Genomic DNA, 19,485 nt, shown 5'->3' with positions numbered 1-19,485 from the left:
ATGCTCCTCTTATTGAAGATAGATGTTTAAAACTGATCCATGCTTTCATCAGCCTAAGGTGTCCCAGCAGTTTTCCCATGAAAAATTTAAAAGTAGATTTTAAGGACTACATTATCAAAATATTCTCAACATAAAATGAAGTTTAAAAATAATTGGCCATGATGGAGATAAAAATGTAAATTAGTCAGAGGTAAAGAGTCTGTTAAGAGAAACCTGAATGTGGCTTAATTGTATGCTGAACTGAATGTCCCAATTTAAAAACAGTAGAGCACAAAAGGAATGCATTTTCTGCTCAATATACAGCAATGTATAGATTGATATTAAAAGGGGAAAACAGACTTCAGAATGTAGAGGAAAATTTATAGAAAACAGAAATATTCATTTAATTGATTAATAAAATTTAAATCTAGATAATACTTCATAATTAAATAATACACGTTCATCAATGTATACCAATTTTGTGCATTCAAAAGACCTTATTACTATGTCTGATGATAAGGGTGGGAATAGAAGATGATTAAAAAGATTAATGGATACATTTCTAAAGGTAAACATCTGAAAAAAAAACCTGCCATTTGTCTTCTGGCTACGGGTACTGTTTTCCAACAATGGCACTATCTACCTCATTGAATCACAATGTTGACCAAACGCTTAAGAGTAGGAAGAAGACTCTTCAAAAATTGCACTGAAGGTGTCTGGCATGAATGAGAGCAGCACTGCCTTACCTGTTGAGCCCTTTCAGTGTCTTTTCCATGTTTAAAATATCACGCATCTTATACAAAAACCACTTGTCAATGTATGTGAGCTTCTCAATCTCATCAAGGGACATGTTGTCATCAATGGCCTGCCAAGAGGAGAAGAGATACTTTCTTTGGCAAACATTTTTCTAAATGTCTTATTTGGTTTAAAATACATAGCAGTCATGCCTCTGTGTGTTATTTAGAGAGCCCGAGACTGTAGACTGAGTTACGAAACATGAAACTGACATCATTGACATTCCTTCCAATAAACATAAAGATGGTGCCAACTATATCCACAAATGGCATACAGAGTAGGTGCCTGCCTTGAGTGGTGTGTTCTCAGAAAAATCTCCTAACAGGTTTTGACTCGCTCCTCTTTATTTGATTGTGTTACCCATTATACCCTAAATTTGGTACATCTCTTTGGAATTAAAGAAAGTCTCTTGAAACTACAGTTAAGCCAAATTGGTAAGAAAATCTAGAATTAATATAATGATCTCTTAACTTGTAGTGTTGATAGTTATCTTGTAGGAGATAGCATATTTTTATCACCTCACTCCACATTCACACAAACATACAATAGTCAGTGAGAATTTATGGGTCGGATCTGGCTTGGCTTTATTCCTCCAGAATATTTCCTCACAGAGGACTTCAAATAAAAAATTGTTTTGAATCAGTCACTATGATTTTTGTGCTAAGGCAGAAATTTTTTAAAATCCTAATATATTCCAAAACAATGTAGTAATAACTTCTGTTCTGATAGGCAGCTCAGCCTCTTCCTCAAGCTTACTTCATCAATTTCTCAAAAGTAAAACTACAACTATGGGTCATTAAGCTGAGTAGAAAATTTAACTGAAAAAAGAGATAAACTCTCAAAACCAAAATCTTTATACAAAAAGATGTCTACTCTTATTCTTGTATGTGTGTATGTGTACGTGTATATACCCAGTGAAAAATCTGAAAATATTCCAGAACAACATATTTTAGAATAACACACTGCGTTTTTAAGACCCATTAAGAAATATATGCAACTAGTAACTCTGCCGTTATATTTCAGCCCAGGGAGCTTACTTTTCTTAAAGCTTTTACATAATGATAGTATCAGAGAGACCATGATTATAATTGTTGAGATATGGCATGGCTCATAATTTTGTTGACTAGAGTAAGATGACATTTAACAGAAGTACTCAAAGCCATGTTCATTTCCTAGTCAATGTATGTTTCTTTTGTTTAATTCTCCCTGTAATTACAGTCAGGTTCCCAAAGACTTAATATTCTGTCTTACTTTCTAAGTGATTAAAGGCACAATTAGCTGTCGGCCATCTACACTGTGAGGTGGAGAGAACCTTAAGTTACTGAAACTTTTAAGAGATCAAAGGAGGTTTTCACACAAGCACATACAGTGAGGGGGGGCCTAGAATCCTGTAGTCATTTCACTGGAAGGAAGGAAAGGACTACAGTCAAATCCATGATTTCTTTCTTTTATATATATATATACTTTAAGTTCTGGGATACATGTGCAGGACGTGCAGGTTTGTTACATAGGTATACACGGGCCATGATGGTTTGCTGCACCCATCAACCTGTCATCTACATTAGGTATTTCTCCTAGTGCTATGCATCCCCTACCTCCCCAACCCCCGACAGGCCCCAGTGTGAAATGTTCCCCTCCCTGTGCTCATATGTTCTCATTGTTCCACTCCCACTTATGAGTGAGAACATGTGGTACTTGGTTTTCTGTTCCTGTGTTAGTTTGCTGAGAATGATGGTTTCCAGCTTCATCCATGTCCCTGCAAAGGACATGAATTCATCCTTTTTATGGCTGCATAGTATTCCATGGTGTATATGTGCCACATTTAAAAGCTCATCATCACTGGTCATTAGAGAAATGCAAATCAAAACCACAATGAGATATCATCTCATGCTAGTTAGAATGGCTGTCATTAAAAATTCAGGAAACAACAGATCCTGGAGAGGATGCTGAGAAATAGGAATACTTTTACACAGCTGGTGGGAGTGTAAATTAGTTCAACCACTGTGAAAGACAGTGTGGCATTTCCTCAAGGATCTAGATCCAGAAATACCATTTGACCCAGCAATCCCATTACTGGGTATATACCCAAAGGATTATAAATCATTCTACTATAGAGACACATGCACACGTATGTTTATTGCAGCACTCTTCGTAATACCAAAGACTTGGAACCAACCCAAATGCCCATCAATGATAGACTGGATAAAAAAAAAAATCCATGATTTCTTAACAGCAAGCAAGATCCTGCCAGTCTTAAGACCTCATCTCCAAGCACTGCAGCTTTGCTATGTAACATCACTGTAATGAAGTCTATAATGACCCCAAACAAGTTTGAGGTTACTTTAATGTTCCAAAAATCAAAAATAATGCCCCGCGTTCTCCCCAAATCAAAAGAGGTGATGATCCAGTCATCCTGAAATAAGACTGCTGTAAAAATCAGACCTCAGAGCAAGTTGCTCTTTCTAAGACTCATGAAAGCAAGCAAAGATTTACACACTCCCTTCATTCTTTTTCCCCTTCAGCCCTCCACCGTCCTTACACTCTTTGTCAAAATCACCAAGTTCCTGGCTGCTGTTGAAATGAACAGTAATGATGACCTCTAACAAACAGAAATCAGTTCCTTCTCCCAGCACTCGAGCAGACAATAATTTACACACAGACCCTGCACTTCTTGCTCATACATAGGGTACCCTGTGAAAGAAAGAACCTCCACACATTTTTCCCAGATTCTCATCTTTTATAAGTCTGTTAGAAAAGAATGAGAGATTTGCTTGAGTTTTACAGCTTAGCTGGGAACTTGGAAATGCTTGCCTTTTTCATCTCCTTCAAAGTGGCAGAAACATGATTGCTAGACTTAAGGAAAAAATCTATTTACTGTCCTTTGCCTGAGAAAAAAATTTTATATATATATATACACACACACACACATATGAATGTCATGAGCTGCTTCTTAAATAAAAGACTGAAATAGGGATAATAAATGATGAAGGTAAAATGGCTTTCTAAAATAACTTCTTATCACTGCTATCCCACCCACCACCGCCAGAGAAAAATTCTAATTACCTTGAAACTCAACATGGGAAAATGTCCATCAAGAGATAATAGCAACTCCCAGAATTTCAGTAGGGCTTAAATATTTTCCATTTAGAAGCCATAAGAGCGAGGAGAATATACATTGGATGCAATTAAGGAAATATCCCTTCCTCTCCTTCAGGTCTCTTAAGGACTCAAAATATGGACATAAAAGTTGCGATGAGTTCAAAATCACTAACAACATTTTTCTGTTTCTACACAGGCAAATTACAAAGACGGGAATCCTTTTAAAGAGAAAGTTCATGTTTTCACCGACTCATCCCACATGCACACACATACACACACACAAACATAAAATGGTCAGTAGAGCTTTGTAGAACCAGTGCGGTTTGATACTGTTGGAGGATTAATGCTTGCGCTTCCTTAAATGTCAAAAAGCCTTTCAGGGATTTCTGACCAGACAGATTCCAGCTGCCCAAGTCACCTTTTATAAAATCAGATGAGCTGAAACTTCAAAACTCTAAGCACAGTAAATATAAAAGTAGATTAACATGGCATTTAATTTGCATGAGAAGCAAGTAGTGGAGGGAAGTGAGAAATGTAGGGCCTTTTTTCCTGAAAGTAAGACCAATAAAATAATTACATGGAAAACCCTATAATCATGGGGGCCTTTATAGTCTGTTGCTGTTTTTTAAATACAGAAAGAGAAGCAAATAAATTAAGATTATTCTAGACTCAAGTGGCACATACTAAGGGACATTATTGTATGCACCTTCCTTTCTACAATACAATTTTACACATTCAAGGAACATGTAATAAAGTTAATAGTAAAGGACAAGTCAATATAGTCAAATCTACTTAAGAGTATTAGTACTAAGTATACTTAAAAAGGGGGACATTTTATCTATTTAATCATCCTTTAAAACTGCAATTTGCCCTTAAATCCAGGCTTAAAGTCAAATAAAAATGATAATTTATCATTAATTGTAAAAGACTCTAATGAAATCTATAGATGTTTCCAGTTTAATACTATAAAAGAATTAAAAATTTTCCAAAAATCCCTGATTTAAAACCACTTTGTGATTCAGTTTTATTTTAATGTCCAGACTGACTACATTCTGGAAAAGCAACTAGTAGCTGTGGGCCCCTTGTAACATCTTACCTTGGCAATGGCATAGATACGCGTGCTGCTTGGTTCAGACAACTCTTTTCTAAGATCTAAATTAGATGGCCATTCTTTGTTCATTGGGAGACGGGGAGTGAAACCTTCTATAGATGGGTGGCACATCCGTAAAGCTTTCTGGAAACTCTCCTCAAAGGTACGACCAATAGCCATGACCTGTAATACATGTTTAAGACCTCATATTGAAAGAAAGAGCTTATGTATCTTTAATGTGTAACTGAACTGGACGTAAAATATATTTTATAAAACAAATAAGGACAAAAAATATATCATAAAGCCCCTCAAATTAAAAAAAAAAGGTGTTCCTTTTTTTCTTCCTCTCTCACTTTCTCCATGGTTTTGGTATAATGCATCTTCATTAGGTCAGTCTTTTACCACTCAGGGAGTTCAGCTGTATTTGCTGAGATTGATGAGGAAATCACCTGTACCTGCTCTGGACCATAGTATTAAAATAAGAAATTCAAGGTTGAAGCATAGAGACCTTTTCTTAGTAAGATCTTGCTTTATGCGCATGTTCTTTAGAATGGAAGGCAAATAAAAAGAAACCAGAAATATATTAACACTGAAACAGAAACTATTTGTAAATGAGTATCAGTCAGTATTCAAGACAGGTTGGCTTTCCTTACAGCTAAGCATTAATATTAATAGAACCTTGAGAGTCATAACAAATACTGATGATTATGATTTTGAACGTAGGAGGAGACTAAACTTTCTGTGACAAATTCAATGTGTCTTTCCACAATCTTTACAGCTCATCATACACTAATCAATTAGAAAAATTATGTGGTGATTTAGTTTGGACAAGTTGCATGTCAGAACTAAACTTAAATTGATCTTGCAACCTACCCAGTTATTTTCGCTGGATAAACATTGTTTGAATCTTTTCATAGAATAATAGATTGCTATGCATTTTTGGTCTCCAATTTAAAATAATAGCAGTCATAATGCTATCTTCAGTAAACTTTTGTGATTCCTCAAATAGACTCAAATTACCACTAATGTCAGTTTAGGAAATCTTCATGTCAATTATGTGACAAGATACATATTCAATGATCACTAAAGCCAAACAGATAACCTTTTCACACTGTTCCAAATTTAATTAGAAATAAGGGAAAATTTACAAGAGCAGGAATAAACAACCTGTTAATGCAATTCAGATATGCAATTTGCAAGTCATAGTGGTATCTTGAAGAGTTAGACAATATGTTTATAGATTGTCTAGCCTGGGCATGGAAAAGACTGCCAGAAATCAGACATTTTATGGTTCTGTAAAATTAAGGAAATATTTTGGGTATATTTAAGAAAATTTGAAGTATTACATATTTAAAATTTATCTGAAATTAGTTCTATAAGTAACTCTCCATATATTTTTATTATTCTTAAGCACAATCTATATAATGGTACATGGGATCCATTCAATTAAAAAAAACCTGTATAACAAAGGAATATGTAACTATAAATGTTTGCTCAAAAATTGTGCTTTTCAATACTCTCTCTATATATTTTTGCTTTTTGAAACAGGTTCTCACTCTGTTACCCAGGCTGGAGTGTAGCGGCACTATAGGGCTCACTACAGACTGGACCCCCTGGGCTCAAGTCGTCCTCCCACCACATTTGCCCCATACTATTAAAATGCACCTTCCTTGAGTGACTATTTCACATTTTCCAGTGGAATGACTATAATGGGCTTCCTCAACCGTATTCTACTATATTCTCATAGCATCTATATATAAGTACTACCTTTTAATATTTACCAGAGATTAATAATTCATTGTCTATTCGGGTCAGTTTAGGTATTCTGAATTTACCAACTGCAGACAATGTATCTCAATTATCTATAATCTATTCCTTTTTTTAATCCTCCCAGTGTCTTGCATTTAGTAAGAACTCAGGAAATGTTTGCTCACTTTTTGAACTAAATGTAAGGTGTTAGACAACAAAACTCCCCCCTACCTTTTATTTTTTGTTTGACAACAAAATCCCTCAGATAAGAAGCCCCAAATGAAAATATTACATAATTTTCTCAAGTTCCTTGAACTACCAATTTTATGGTGAACATTATTTAAAAAGGACCCTTCCCATGAAATGTAAACTAAATATCAGTTGTTTATTTGGTGCAAACACTAGCAACATAGATTTTCATGGTATTTGCGTTCTATTTCTTTTGTATACTAAAAAGTATGATTTGAAAAATAAGATTTAAAACAACTATAATGGAGAAAAAACTAATATTTAGTGTTTTACAACTAGTAAGACATTTTAATTTAAAAGACCAATTTGTTGATTTGTTACTACTTTAAAATCTTTCATTAGTATCTTACAAATTAAGGAAGCCAAAATAGGAATAATTCTGCCTTTCATGTGTGAATATGATAGACCAGTAAAGCATTTCTTTTTCTTTTTCCCTGTATTGGTGACAGATTTAATCTATATTTTCTGTGATTAGTGACATGCATTTCTGAAATGGCTGGCCTGGGTTTAGGCTATAATCTGTGTTATGGGACAAATAAAGAACAATATGGAAAAATATGTCGTAAACAGCCTTTTGCTCTGTACTCTAATCAACTTAGATACATAGACTAAAAGCTCCCACACTGGCCACAGCAGAAATAGAGATGAGATACAGATAAACTAAGATAAATGGTAGATAGACAAATGATAGAGAAAGACTGAGATTTGTTCATACTTCAGCACTCATCTACCCCATGCAACATTTATGAATACTAATTTAATAATAACAATAATGATGGATTACATTTATTAAGAGGGGGTATAATAAGAATCCTGCAAGGTAGGTATTATTATTTCTATTTTATAGGTGTGGATCCTGAAACTCAGTCTTGCCTGAGAGTCTGTAGCTAATAAGTGGCAATGCCAAGAGTAATATCCGAGTCCAGCTGGTTCCAAGTTTCATGTTTTCTCCACTATCCCAAACCTTCTGGATGCAGAAAATGATTAGGACTTGGTGGAAGGAGGCAAGGGAGTGAATCTCAGCAGAGATATGAATTCCTTTCTTTCCTCTCACACAGAAGAACACTGCATCTTTGAAGATGCAATAATCAAAGGCTAACTTTAATTTCAAATAGTAAAACAGCACATTCTAAAAAATCTTCTAAAGATGTTAAAAGCTTAGAACTTTTTAGTATAATTAAAGAGGGCTTAATAATCCACTATGCTCATATCAATTTAGAATTTTAGAGCTGGAAGGATCCTGAGAGATGAACTAGTCCAGCCTCTTCTTTTATAGATGTGGGGAATGAGGTCTCAGGAAGTTAGAGCCACAATTTGCATGAATGGACTAAAGTTGAATTCTTAAGCTCAGTTCAGTGGTCTTTTTGATATATTATATTCTATATTACTTTCTTGATTTGGTTATAAAATATATTACAACTCAGTTATATGTATATGAATGTGTTTTCATATGTGTATCTATACTATATAGCCAGATATATGGCCTCACCTTTTGAATAGGAAGACCTTCAAATCCAGCAAAATGGCCATGTAACATATGTAATATGTAAACAATCAAATAGAGACTGTTAGCATATTAGTATGCTAATATTCAGGCAACTTTAACACTGTCAATTGCACCTTTAACACTGTCCATGTGTTGATGGTATCCAGGCAACTTTAACGCTGTCAATGGTGTCACAAATTTAACAAAATAACTGAGAACAAGAAGAAAAGCGTAATAAACCAAGGACTCACCTCTCCTACACTTTTCATAGAGCTACCAATTCGGCTAGATGTTCCATGAAAACGGTCAAGATCCCAGCGGGGAATCTTGGTGACCATGTAATCCAGGCTAGGTTCAAAACAGGCTGATGTCTTCCCGGATACGACGTTCTTAATTTCTGGAAGTGGGATTCCTAGTGCAATCTTTGCAGCAATGAATGCCAATGGGTAGCTATAAAAAGAAGACAAATTTATTTTTTTTTCTTCGAGCAATTATTGAAAACAGACCAAAACATAAATTGGTCTCTCTTAAACTTTCTGGTATTATTCTACTTTAGGGTATAAGACACTTGATTCTCTGTTCTGCATCAATATTTAGTAGCCACTTGCGGAATAATAGGAGTCGTGATACAAAGTATAGAGGCACAGGTCACAGGAGAATTTACTCTCTATGCACTACATGCATTGCTACAACGCTCAACCTTCACCTCTTCAACCCAAAATCGATAGCTTTGTTGATAAATAAAGTTTAACCTTTATTTGTATTTAACCTCCGCTAAGATGAGAATCTGCAAAATATTTTTTGAGAAAATATATACATATCTGTACATATACATATCTGTACCTATGAATACAGTGGAGTTAGCTAGTACAAGAGAGTACATAATGGTCAGAAAATGTAGGCATTTCAAGTTTGGGTCCTTGCTCTGTCTCCAAATTATCTTTGAACTTTGGGATCCTTACAAAACTAACACTTTGAGAACTTGACTATCTTCATCCAGAATATCAGTTTGGGTTATTCTGTTTGAGAAAATAATTCATAGAACTATAGAATTAAAAATGAGTTCTTTAGTACAACTTCCACCTAACAAATGAGGAAGCTGATAAAGACAATGAGTGATGTGCTCAAAATCACACAGTCCACAGAAGAACCAAGTGAGAATGCAGAATTGTGACTCCTGTACAGGGCAACATGCCTTTCACCACTCCACGCGGTGCTGTGGAACTACGTAAAAAAATCTAAAGAAGTAAATATTGTGTTCATTTAAATGCCATAATTTAAGTGTAAGATGCTAAATATATTATTAGAAACCAAAGGTTTTGATTAACTTTCCCTCCAATCATGCCTGCTAGTGGCTGTTACATAGACAGCAGATGTATTTGTTTGGTTGTAACAGTTACTTGTGAAAAAATTCCGCACTGTTCAGTCTTGTGGAGTTTTGATAAAATAAAAGTAATGTGTATTGCATGCTTGAGTCAAGTGAGTTATATTTTCTGTCAACTATTTGCTATAGGGCTATACACCTGAAGAAAACAGTTGAAGACTAAAATTAAGGATTAATCTGCACTTTTAACAACATCTGCAAAGTGCAATTAGGAAGCAGATTTTTCACAGCCTGCTTTAGCCACCTAGATTTTGATTCGTTTATGATTAGCCTGCAAACAAAGCCAGCTAGCAATATAATTTACCTCAATCTGGCAACAAGCTCATTAATAATCATGTCCTCAGGGTGCTATAAATGATTTGGAGCTAACATACAGAAAAAGGGAACATAGTTTGTAAATGCAGTACAGTCTTCCACTATCTGTCAATTTTTCATTTCTATCTGAAAAGAATCTTCAAACCCATGGTCAATTATTCTGGTCTTACCCAGTGGCTTTTGAGGCCAGAGCAGAGCTTCGGGACAGTCTGGCATTCACTTCAATGATGCAGTATTCCATTGAGGTAGGATGAAGGGCAAACTGAATGTTGCATTCACCCACAATGCCCAAGTGGCGAACAACATTGATTGAAGTACGTCTCAACATCTGAAACTCGGCATTGGAGAGTGTCTGGGCAGGAGCCACAACAACTGAGTCACCTATATATCCAAGAAGCACTCATTACTTGGTGGCATATTGAAATAACCAACTTCAGCGACTTAACCATCTACTTGCACGATGCAAGACATAGAACAGTCTGAGGGTTTGTTGGGATATATATGTGATATCAGGTATTCCCCCAATTCCTGTTTTGCCCATATTACTCTGATACAGTACTTTTAGAAACCTCTCTAACCTTTCCCAAGTTCATCTATCTAGTAAGTAGCTATCAAGGCTTCAATCATCTACTTACTAGATTGACTTCAACTTCCCTGCTCTTCATCTCAAATTATTTCTGAAGTTCTTCCTTTCATTGAATATTATCACTCAGACTGGCTCATCAGCTGGCTTTCTGTATCTCATCCCTTTCCATCTTCACCTCTCTCATCATAGCCCCTTATATCTGCAATCTTAGTCTCCATCCCTTCTGCCTTCAAACACGCTCAGATCTTCACTGCCTCCAAAAGTCTTCTCCCAACATTGCCAGACAACCGTACAAAGCTTCTCTCTCATTCTTTACATGAATGAGCTTCTTGAAAGTTTGCTAATTCTGCTTACCACTCGATACCATGTAATTCCTTTTAATAGAGCTCACAGAACTGACTTTGCAATGAAATTGTTCTCTTGGACATCCAAAAGAGCCAAATTAAATAATCAGTCTTGGTCTTGCATAGCATTTGATACTGCCAAAAACAAAGCTCTTTTATAAAATAGTTCTTGCATTGGCTTAGTTGGTACAGTACTACCCTGATTTTCCTCTTAACTCTTTATTCTCCCCTTCTATCTTCAACAGTACTACTTCCTCTTTCCCCTGCCCTATAAATCTAAATGTTTCCCAGAGTTCAAAGTTCAACCCTATTCTCTCCTCTTTCTATACCTATGTCCTTGAATACTTTGTCTATGCCTACGACTTCAATTTCCCCTTTTATGCCAACAGTTTCCAGTGTCTTTGTATCAACTTCTTTATTTCTATTTTGTTTCTTAAATTCCATCTCCACATTCTCAACTCCCTTTTTTGACAGCTCTGCTCACACCTCAAATTTAGCACTTTTAACTCCTAAGTTATCATCTTTACCCTCTTATCTAACTAGTGTACTTTCCTGAAAAACTTATTTCTATTATTGTGCCTATTTTCTCATTTACTGGGTGATTACCAGCTCAGTCTGCTTTAAACTGTCTCAACTTCCCTTCTTATTTCTCAACACCAAGTTTTATGGATCTTATTTCCACCATATTGCTTACCTTTGGCTCTTCCTCAGTTAACTCAGTATAATATCTGCCTTACTTCACAGGGTTTGTGTGAAGATCAAATTAAATGTGAGAACATTTTCAATACTGTAAAATACTATGCTTGTCCAAAATGTTATCACTAGTCTGTCAACTAGAAATAGTAATTTAAAGGCAACAACTTTATAAAGACTGCCTTGGCCATCAAAGACATGAACTGAAAGCATTACTATAGTTCTTGAAGATACTTTGCCTACCTGTGTGAACACCCATGGCGTCAACATTTTCCATGTTACAGACAGTGACACAATTGTCATCAGCATCTCGAACCACTTCATATTCTATTTCTTTCCAACCTGTCACTGACTTCTCCACCAGAATTTGGTTGGTCATAGCAAAGGCCTAGAAATTGGTGACAAAAGATATCAAAGAGTAAGAAAAAGCACTGGCTTCAACAAGGATATTTGGCAAAATACCCTGGCATAAATCCTGGTCAGCACTGAACTCTCAAACCCCGTCTCCATTCTCCCCTGCACAGAAGGCACAATGTGTCAGAAAATCAGTGAGGTACTAGGAATAGCATCCTGCAGTGAATATGCTTGATTTACATTATTGAGGCTTGCCATTCAAAGTGCTGATATGACATTAAATCAAACTAATTTAGGAAAAAGAGAAAATAATTGAGCAATCAGGCAGAGGGAAATGAAATTATTTCAGCAGCTAGGCTTCTGTGAAACCAGAAAATGTGATAAGTGTGAATAAATATGGAAAAATAAGTCTAAAGACTCTGGCTCTCTCTAAAATAGCTGAGGGTGCTTTGTACAGTGACACACACAATAAAAGTTAGTTGATGTTGATGAGGAGGAGAAAGGAGATGATGATGGTTGTAAACGGTTAGCCAAGATGGCATATAAAACTTGAGAATTAGAAGAATCATATGGGACTATTATTATGGTTAATCACTGCCTAAATGCTTAAATACTCTGAGTCATATATCATGTATGCCTGATTAGACAGATATGAATTAGCATAATTATCATTTCATATTTACGGCACACCCACAATGGGTAGAATACTGAACCCAAAATAGGAAAGTGGTAATCTCTGACCTTAGGACATGCAGTGGCTGATAATCCAAGGGAGAAATGTCTTATTGTCTTATAATATATTTGATTTGGATTGACAGTGAAAGGGAAAGCAGTTTGAATTTTTTCAAATTATTAATAGGCATTAAAATAATAATTTAATGTAAGTTTTTCTGTAATGTGCCTTAATAGGATTTTTTTTTAACTTCAGTCATCACTACAGGCTCCAGCACATGCAAATGAAAATGTGACACATTTGTCCCCACAGCTGCCCACGATGAGGTTCTCAAAGTGGTTAGAAAATTCAGTAGCCAATGTTAACAATTTAATAATGATTAATTCATCATTCCGGTTGCCTGCTAAAAGAAGAAATCTAGGAAACAAAGGGTATAAATTTGGAAAAGTATTTTGCATTCTAATGAAGTAAAATGGATATTTAGATACAGGGAAAATTTGAAATTATCTTCACCTGTTTCCTCAGCTTGTTTTTATTTTTATTTTTTGAAGTCTTCGATTTTATGTAAAAAGTTAACTTAGGGACCTGGATAAGTTAATGCAGCTTTTAATGGTGCTAATTATAACCTCAAGAGAATAAGGGGATTGTTTAGGACATAATGATACGACTAATTATTCTCAAGGGAAGAGCGAGGGTTTTTTTCAACAAGAAAAACCATTTAAAGGACTATTGATTATTTGAGTACAATATAAATAATTGAAAGCTATTTCATTCCAAAATTCTCTTTATTATAAACTTTCTTACATGAAAAGTTCAGTCTTCAGATTGGTTTCTTATAGAGTAAAAAAATTAATAGAGAATATGTATACACTGTCACAATTGGCAGTTATGAAGTTGTTAATATTGAAAATATTTGGAGCATCTAACATGCTAGAGGAAATAAACTTTTTATCTTCAAAAACATGTTTTTGCTCTAAATGTGTGATTCATATGTCCAGAATGGTAAGAAGAAACATTTATGTGAAGTATGTTTCCCTTTTTTGTAATTTTCACAACTTTAGAAAAATGAAACCCAAGTTGTTTATATGTAAGTCTGCCATTGTAGTTATTTAAATATGCTGAATTGTACTTATCTGTTTTCAAAATTCTATGTCAACAATTCAAGAGTCTCATTTCACTTCGGTTCAAAAAGTAAGTAAAGATAAAGCAATAAGCTGTCCTTGAGCTATTTCCTAAATAATTCCCAAAATAGCCCTCACAGTAATTCTGTCAAATTCACTTCTATGACTGCCATGTAAGTTACACAGGTTTCTTGGCTGCACGTGTAATCATTCTTCAAAGACATTATTGAACTCCTGGTATTTCCAGGCACTGTTCTATTTTGTGGAAATAGAGTATAGACAAAAGTCTCTGTTTTCCTGGAGCATATTTTCTGCGTTAGTCTCTAATTTAGTTTTTGTAGCATATCTTACTTTTCTCAAGGGTTTTCCTCTAACATGCAAAAAAAGAAGTAGTTCCTAATATGTTAAAGTGATTTTGATAGAAAATAAATTATAAACCCTCAAATCTCTCGTGTTTTTATGAGTATATGGCAGTTGGTGGAGTTCAGTCATTTACTGTATTGAGTGGTTTATACCACGTATATTTTAGACACCTTAATTTTGAGTAAAGTCAAACTACTCAATGTGCTTTGTTTCACTTTCTGGATGTCACCCATGCCAGCCACATTATTTCTAAAAAATTAAAAATGAGACATTATGTCCTATTTTTCCTTAACCACTAAAACATATTTTAGCATTTTAAATATTTGAGAGTAGATTTTGAAACAAAGGAAGAAGGAGTTGAATTAAGTTCATCTCCTTGAAGTCAATAGATTGTACTATAAAAGTGGAATTTGAGGTAAAGTGACCACTGGTTTACCTTGAACCATGTGGTTTATCATTGCATCCTGGCATGAAGAGTTGCACTGCATGCTTTCTCAAAAGTGTCATCTTTTGGAATACGCTTTTGGAGAACATGATCATAATTTAATAAAGAAAATGTAATTTCTCATCTACATAACTTTCTCTAGTTGAAAAGGTCTATCAAGCCAGTTTTTTTGGTTGGTAAGAATATTGTCTACAAAAATACATACCTTTGTGCTGAGGTCCATTAAAGTCTCTCTGTTGGGACAGATGCCTGAGCCTAACCCGCCCAGTGCATAGGCGGAACGGATCATCACTGGGTAGCCAATGGTGTCTGCTGCCTTCAGTGCATCCTCAATCTGTCAACAAGAACAAGGACTCAACATTTTAAAAGCTGAGCACACTGGCAGAACAGACCACACCAAGAGAGTCTGGCAATCAGGTAAACCAACTTATCTGGGGAGAGTGAATCTGGAAATGTTCTATTATTCCCTCATCTCATTCTGAAAAGCAAGTGTTGTTACTCAAATGTTAAGTAAAATTCTAGAAGGGAGGATATATATATATATATCTTCTAAGAAATACACTTTTGCGGTAAATTTTATCCTGTCCTATTGAAACAGAACCATGGTCAAAGCAGAAATAATCATCATTCATTTGAGAATGGCAGCCATATTGAATTATTGGATTTTTACGATTTTTACATGCAGCTTAAAAGTCTCTGTCTTAATGAAACCAGGTTCTCTGCTGCTGAAGCTAGCTTGATGTTACCACAATAAGCCATTAGGAACACTGTATATAAATGGATTTTTCATTTTCAAGTTCAGTCTGAGAATAGTCCCAGAAGCTTGGAATTCTTTTTTTTAACTTACAGAATACAACATATGGTGGCTATATTTTTCTGTCATGGAATATTATTACACTACCAATGGGAATGTAATTACACCTTTCCCATATGCCTGTTTCTTTTCCTGAGGAAGCAAGGACATAATTAAATCTGGCAATGAAAGAACAAATGTATGGCAAGAGCTTCCCAAACTGTGCAGCAGAGTTATCCTGGGATTATTTGATTGACAAGTTTGTAACACAAAAGATACTTGGTAGCATTGTCTTCTGAAACATACATAACCCATTTTTAGTTGTCCCAGCAGTACCTGCTTTATTCCTAAGGGTGTGCCTGTTTCTACCATGGAGAAGTTGGATTTAACACTGCCCCTAGCACCTCCACTTCACCAGCTATGAGCCTGAAGTCAAAAATAAAGTCAGGGGCAAAAACAGATATAAAGTGAGTTGATTCTTTTTCCTGGTAACTGTTAATAGCTTATTGATAGGCATAAGGGGCAATGGAAATAAATAACAGAAAAGCAAATCTTCCTTAAATATCTAAACTACAGGTTTTCCAGTCATTTTAATGACTGGATCCATTTTATTCTAAAATGTTTATTTTATTTAAAAAAATTTAAAGCAAATTTCTCATTTGCAGGGAATTCACACATGCAAAATGTGTGATTGATCCCAGAAACAAGTTAAAAATTGCTTTGTTATTGCAAGTTGGTATGGTTCTTAGTTTCAGTTCAGGAGATCTGAGATTCATTGGCACTTCAAGCCTTGATAAACCACTTCATCTCTGGACTTCTGTTTCTCTTTGCATAAAGTAAAATGTTAATACCTATCATTTCAGCATTGAGTGCTGTAATACACAATATTTCTAAACTATTAACACAATTCTAGAAGAAAATGCATGCAAGTATAATAATCTTAACTATTATTATTAGGCATGTAAAATCATTCTCCCTACAACACAAGACAAATAATGCCCTTGTTTTTCCAAAGCAAAGAATCCTTACCGATTCCACTGCAAAACTTGGAGCAATCTTTTCATTGATCTCATTTAGTTTATCTGAAAACAGCTGCCTGTCTTCCGTTGCCATAATGGACTCAACTGAAGTTCCCAGGACTTTCACACCATATTCCTTGAGCACACCTCTCTTGAATAGTTCCACTCCTAAAGAAGAACCAAATAGGATTAGTTTTTAAAATCTTGAATTTTGTGCCTTTTTTAATAGACAACTGAATACAACTATTTTTTTAATCTTAAAATCTGAGAAGTTACCACTGTCTACAATAGAATTGCACTTAGGGAAAAAAATTGAAATAAAAATTCTGAAGACGGTCTGACAAAATATGTTACTGATGCTACTTTTACTTATATTACCATCTTCTGAAAATCATTTTTATCCTTATTAATAAAAGTCATAGTATTATACTGAGCCTTAAGATTTCAATATATTCCCTTTCCTCCTAAAGTCCATTTCTATAATGAGATTCTATAATTTAAAAAATCCCAAATATATGAGTACCTACCTGGGCTAAAAAATTATCATCAAAATGGTTTGTGTTTCCACTACCTAGCCACCTAATTTTGCCTTAGTCCTTTTTTTTTTTTGACATACAAGTTATATCACCAATTGCTTACCCAAACTAGCTAAAGAGATTCTTATTCATGATCCAGTTCCAAAGATTTGAAGAATTTTAAAGAGAACAAAGCAGTAGACTCAGCAGAAGTATGAAGTAATAGTAGAAAGACTGATCTATGCTATCATGAAAATGTGTTTGAGAGGAAATTGCTGCAGGGCTGATACCTAAGAGTGCTTAACCGATGTTAATTCTCATTTTTCATTCATAATAGTTCTCAAGACCTCAATAGCAACAGAGAAAAGCAATATCCTGCGATAGAGTAGAGAAATTCAAGAAACCTACTGGCCACTCTGGAGCATTAAAGTGAAAGGTTTCTTTGTCTCTCAGCTATTTTGTGAAATTAACTAGTAGTATTCATCATATGACTATATTAAGTGGCTGTTTGCTAACTGCTTTCTCGCACAGTAGAGGAAAGGTTTTATGAACACACAAAGCACAATTATTAGATGAGCTCAAATAAAATATATTATACAGCAGTGCATATGTCAAAACTCTGCAATTAAGCTTATAAGAACTCACCACAGTTCAGAGCTGTCTGGCCACCCATGCCCAGAATTAATCCATCTGGCCGTTCTGCCTTGATGACCTCTGTGACAAACTGAGGGGTGATGGGTAGAAAGTAGACAGTGTCAGCTTGCTTTAAGCCCACCTCATTGGTCTGGACTGATGCAATGTTTGGGTTCATCAGAACAGTTTTGACATTTTCTTCCTGAAAGAAACAAAAGAATCCAGTACATGAATATATGGTCTAAAGAAGAGAATGACCACACTTAAATAAAGAGACATGGGGTAACTAAGCTTTTAGGTTATCTGTGGGCTGTAGAGATCCATAACAGGACTAGTGAATGGAAGTTAAAGGAAGACAAGCATTTGGTCAAAGAAATGAAGAAATTCTTGAAAATGAAACTATCCAAAAGAATTGGCTGTCTCATGAAGGTCACCATGAGGTGATCTTTGCCACTGTTGGCAAAGCTGGAGACCATTTCTATATAATTGGTCCAGAGATCCACAAATATTACTGAACCCTGTAGTTCAATCAACCTTAAAAGAATAACATATTCCAAAAATTTTAAATTAGTAAATATAAAATGGAACTAGAGGCAATATGAAAACTGCTTATAATTATGTGGTCAATTTTAGAGTATGTGTCATGTGCAATGAGAAGAATGTATATTCTGTTGTTTTGGGGTGGAGAGTTCTTACAAAGGTCTATCAGATCCATTTGGTCCAATGTCAAGTTTAGGTCCTGAATATCTTTGTTAAATTTCTGCCTCAATGATTTGTTTAATACTATCAGTGGAGTGTTGATATCTCCCACTATTAATGTGTGGGAGTCTAAGTCTCTTTGCAGGTCTCTAAGAACTTGCTTTATGAAACTGGGTGCTCCTGTGTTGGGTGCATATATATTTAGGATAGTTAGATCTTCTTCTTGAATTGAACCCATTACTATTACATAATGCCCTTCTTTGTCTGTTTTTAAATCCTCGTTCATTTGAAATCTGTTTTTTCTGAAATTAGGATTGTATCCCTTTTTTTTTTTCTGTTTTCCATTTGCTTGGTAGATTTTCCTCTATCCGTTTATTTTGAGCGCATGGGTGTCACTACATGTGAGATGGGTATCTTGAAGACAGCATACCATTGGGTTTTGCTTCTTTATCCAGCTTGCCACTCCATTCCTTTTAAGTGGGACATTTAGCCTGTTTATATTCAAGGTTAGTATTGATATGTGGATTTGATCCTGCCATCGTGCTATTAGCTGGTTATTATGTTGGTTTGTTTGTGTAGTTGCTTTACAGTGACACTGGTCTGTGTATCTACGTGCATTTTTGTATTAGCTGATAGTGGTCTTTCTATACTTAGTGTTCCTTTCAAGATATTTTGTAAGGCTAGTCTGGTGGTAATGAATTCCCTCAATATTTGCTTATTCAAAAAGGATCTTATTTATCCTTCACATGTTAACCCCCAAACCTAAAATAAAAGTTAAAAAAAGCTGCTCCCCCTTGTATTTATTTGTCTAAGAAGAACATTGAATGTACATTTAAAATGCAGAATAATGTGCTCCCTTCTTGCTGGAAGCACTGCGAGGCTTCTGCTGGTTTCTATTTATTTTCTAGATTCATGCTTGCTATAGTGCTTTAACAAAAAGCATTATACAACTGTTTGTACATATTTAAAAAACCATATGGTAAAAGAAATAAAACTATGTGTATGCATGCATGTGTGTGTGTATGTTTGTGTGTGTGTGTATATATATATATATGAAGGTATTCATAGCTCTATCTCATTCCTTACATTGGGAGAGACCTT

General features: G+C 35.1%; 1 protein-coding gene across 5 annotated transcripts in view; it reads right to left on the bottom strand.

Moving 5' to 3' along the window:
• CPS1 (carbamoyl-phosphate synthase 1) overlaps positions 1-19,485 on the bottom strand; it is a 201,153-nt gene that overhangs the window by 61,830 nt on the left and 119,838 nt on the right. For all 5 annotated transcript variants that reach the window (XM_014344058.4, XM_003806965.5, XM_014344059.5 and 2 more), the window contains 8 exons: positions 17,698-17,887; positions 16,548-16,705; positions 14,931-15,059; positions 12,013-12,157; positions 10,317-10,527; positions 8,699-8,897; positions 4,970-5,146; positions 726-844 (listed from right to left, as the gene is read on the bottom strand). In XM_014344058.4, the coding sequence (XP_014199544.1) occupies positions 726-844; positions 4,970-5,146; positions 8,699-8,897; positions 10,317-10,527; positions 12,013-12,157; positions 14,931-15,059; positions 16,548-16,705; positions 17,698-17,887 (1,328 nt within the window). The remainder of the gene's footprint in view (positions 1-725; positions 845-4,969; positions 5,147-8,698; positions 8,898-10,316; positions 10,528-12,012; positions 12,158-14,930; positions 15,060-16,547; positions 16,706-17,697; positions 17,888-19,485) is intronic.

Source organism: Pan paniscus, chromosome 13, assembly GCF_029289425.2.
Source record: "Pan paniscus chromosome 13, NHGRI_mPanPan1-v2.0_pri, whole genome shotgun sequence".
NCBI classification, from domain to species: domain Eukaryota; kingdom Metazoa; phylum Chordata; class Mammalia; order Primates; family Hominidae; genus Pan; species Pan paniscus.
This window is presented reverse-complemented; position numbering and strand designations above follow the sequence as displayed.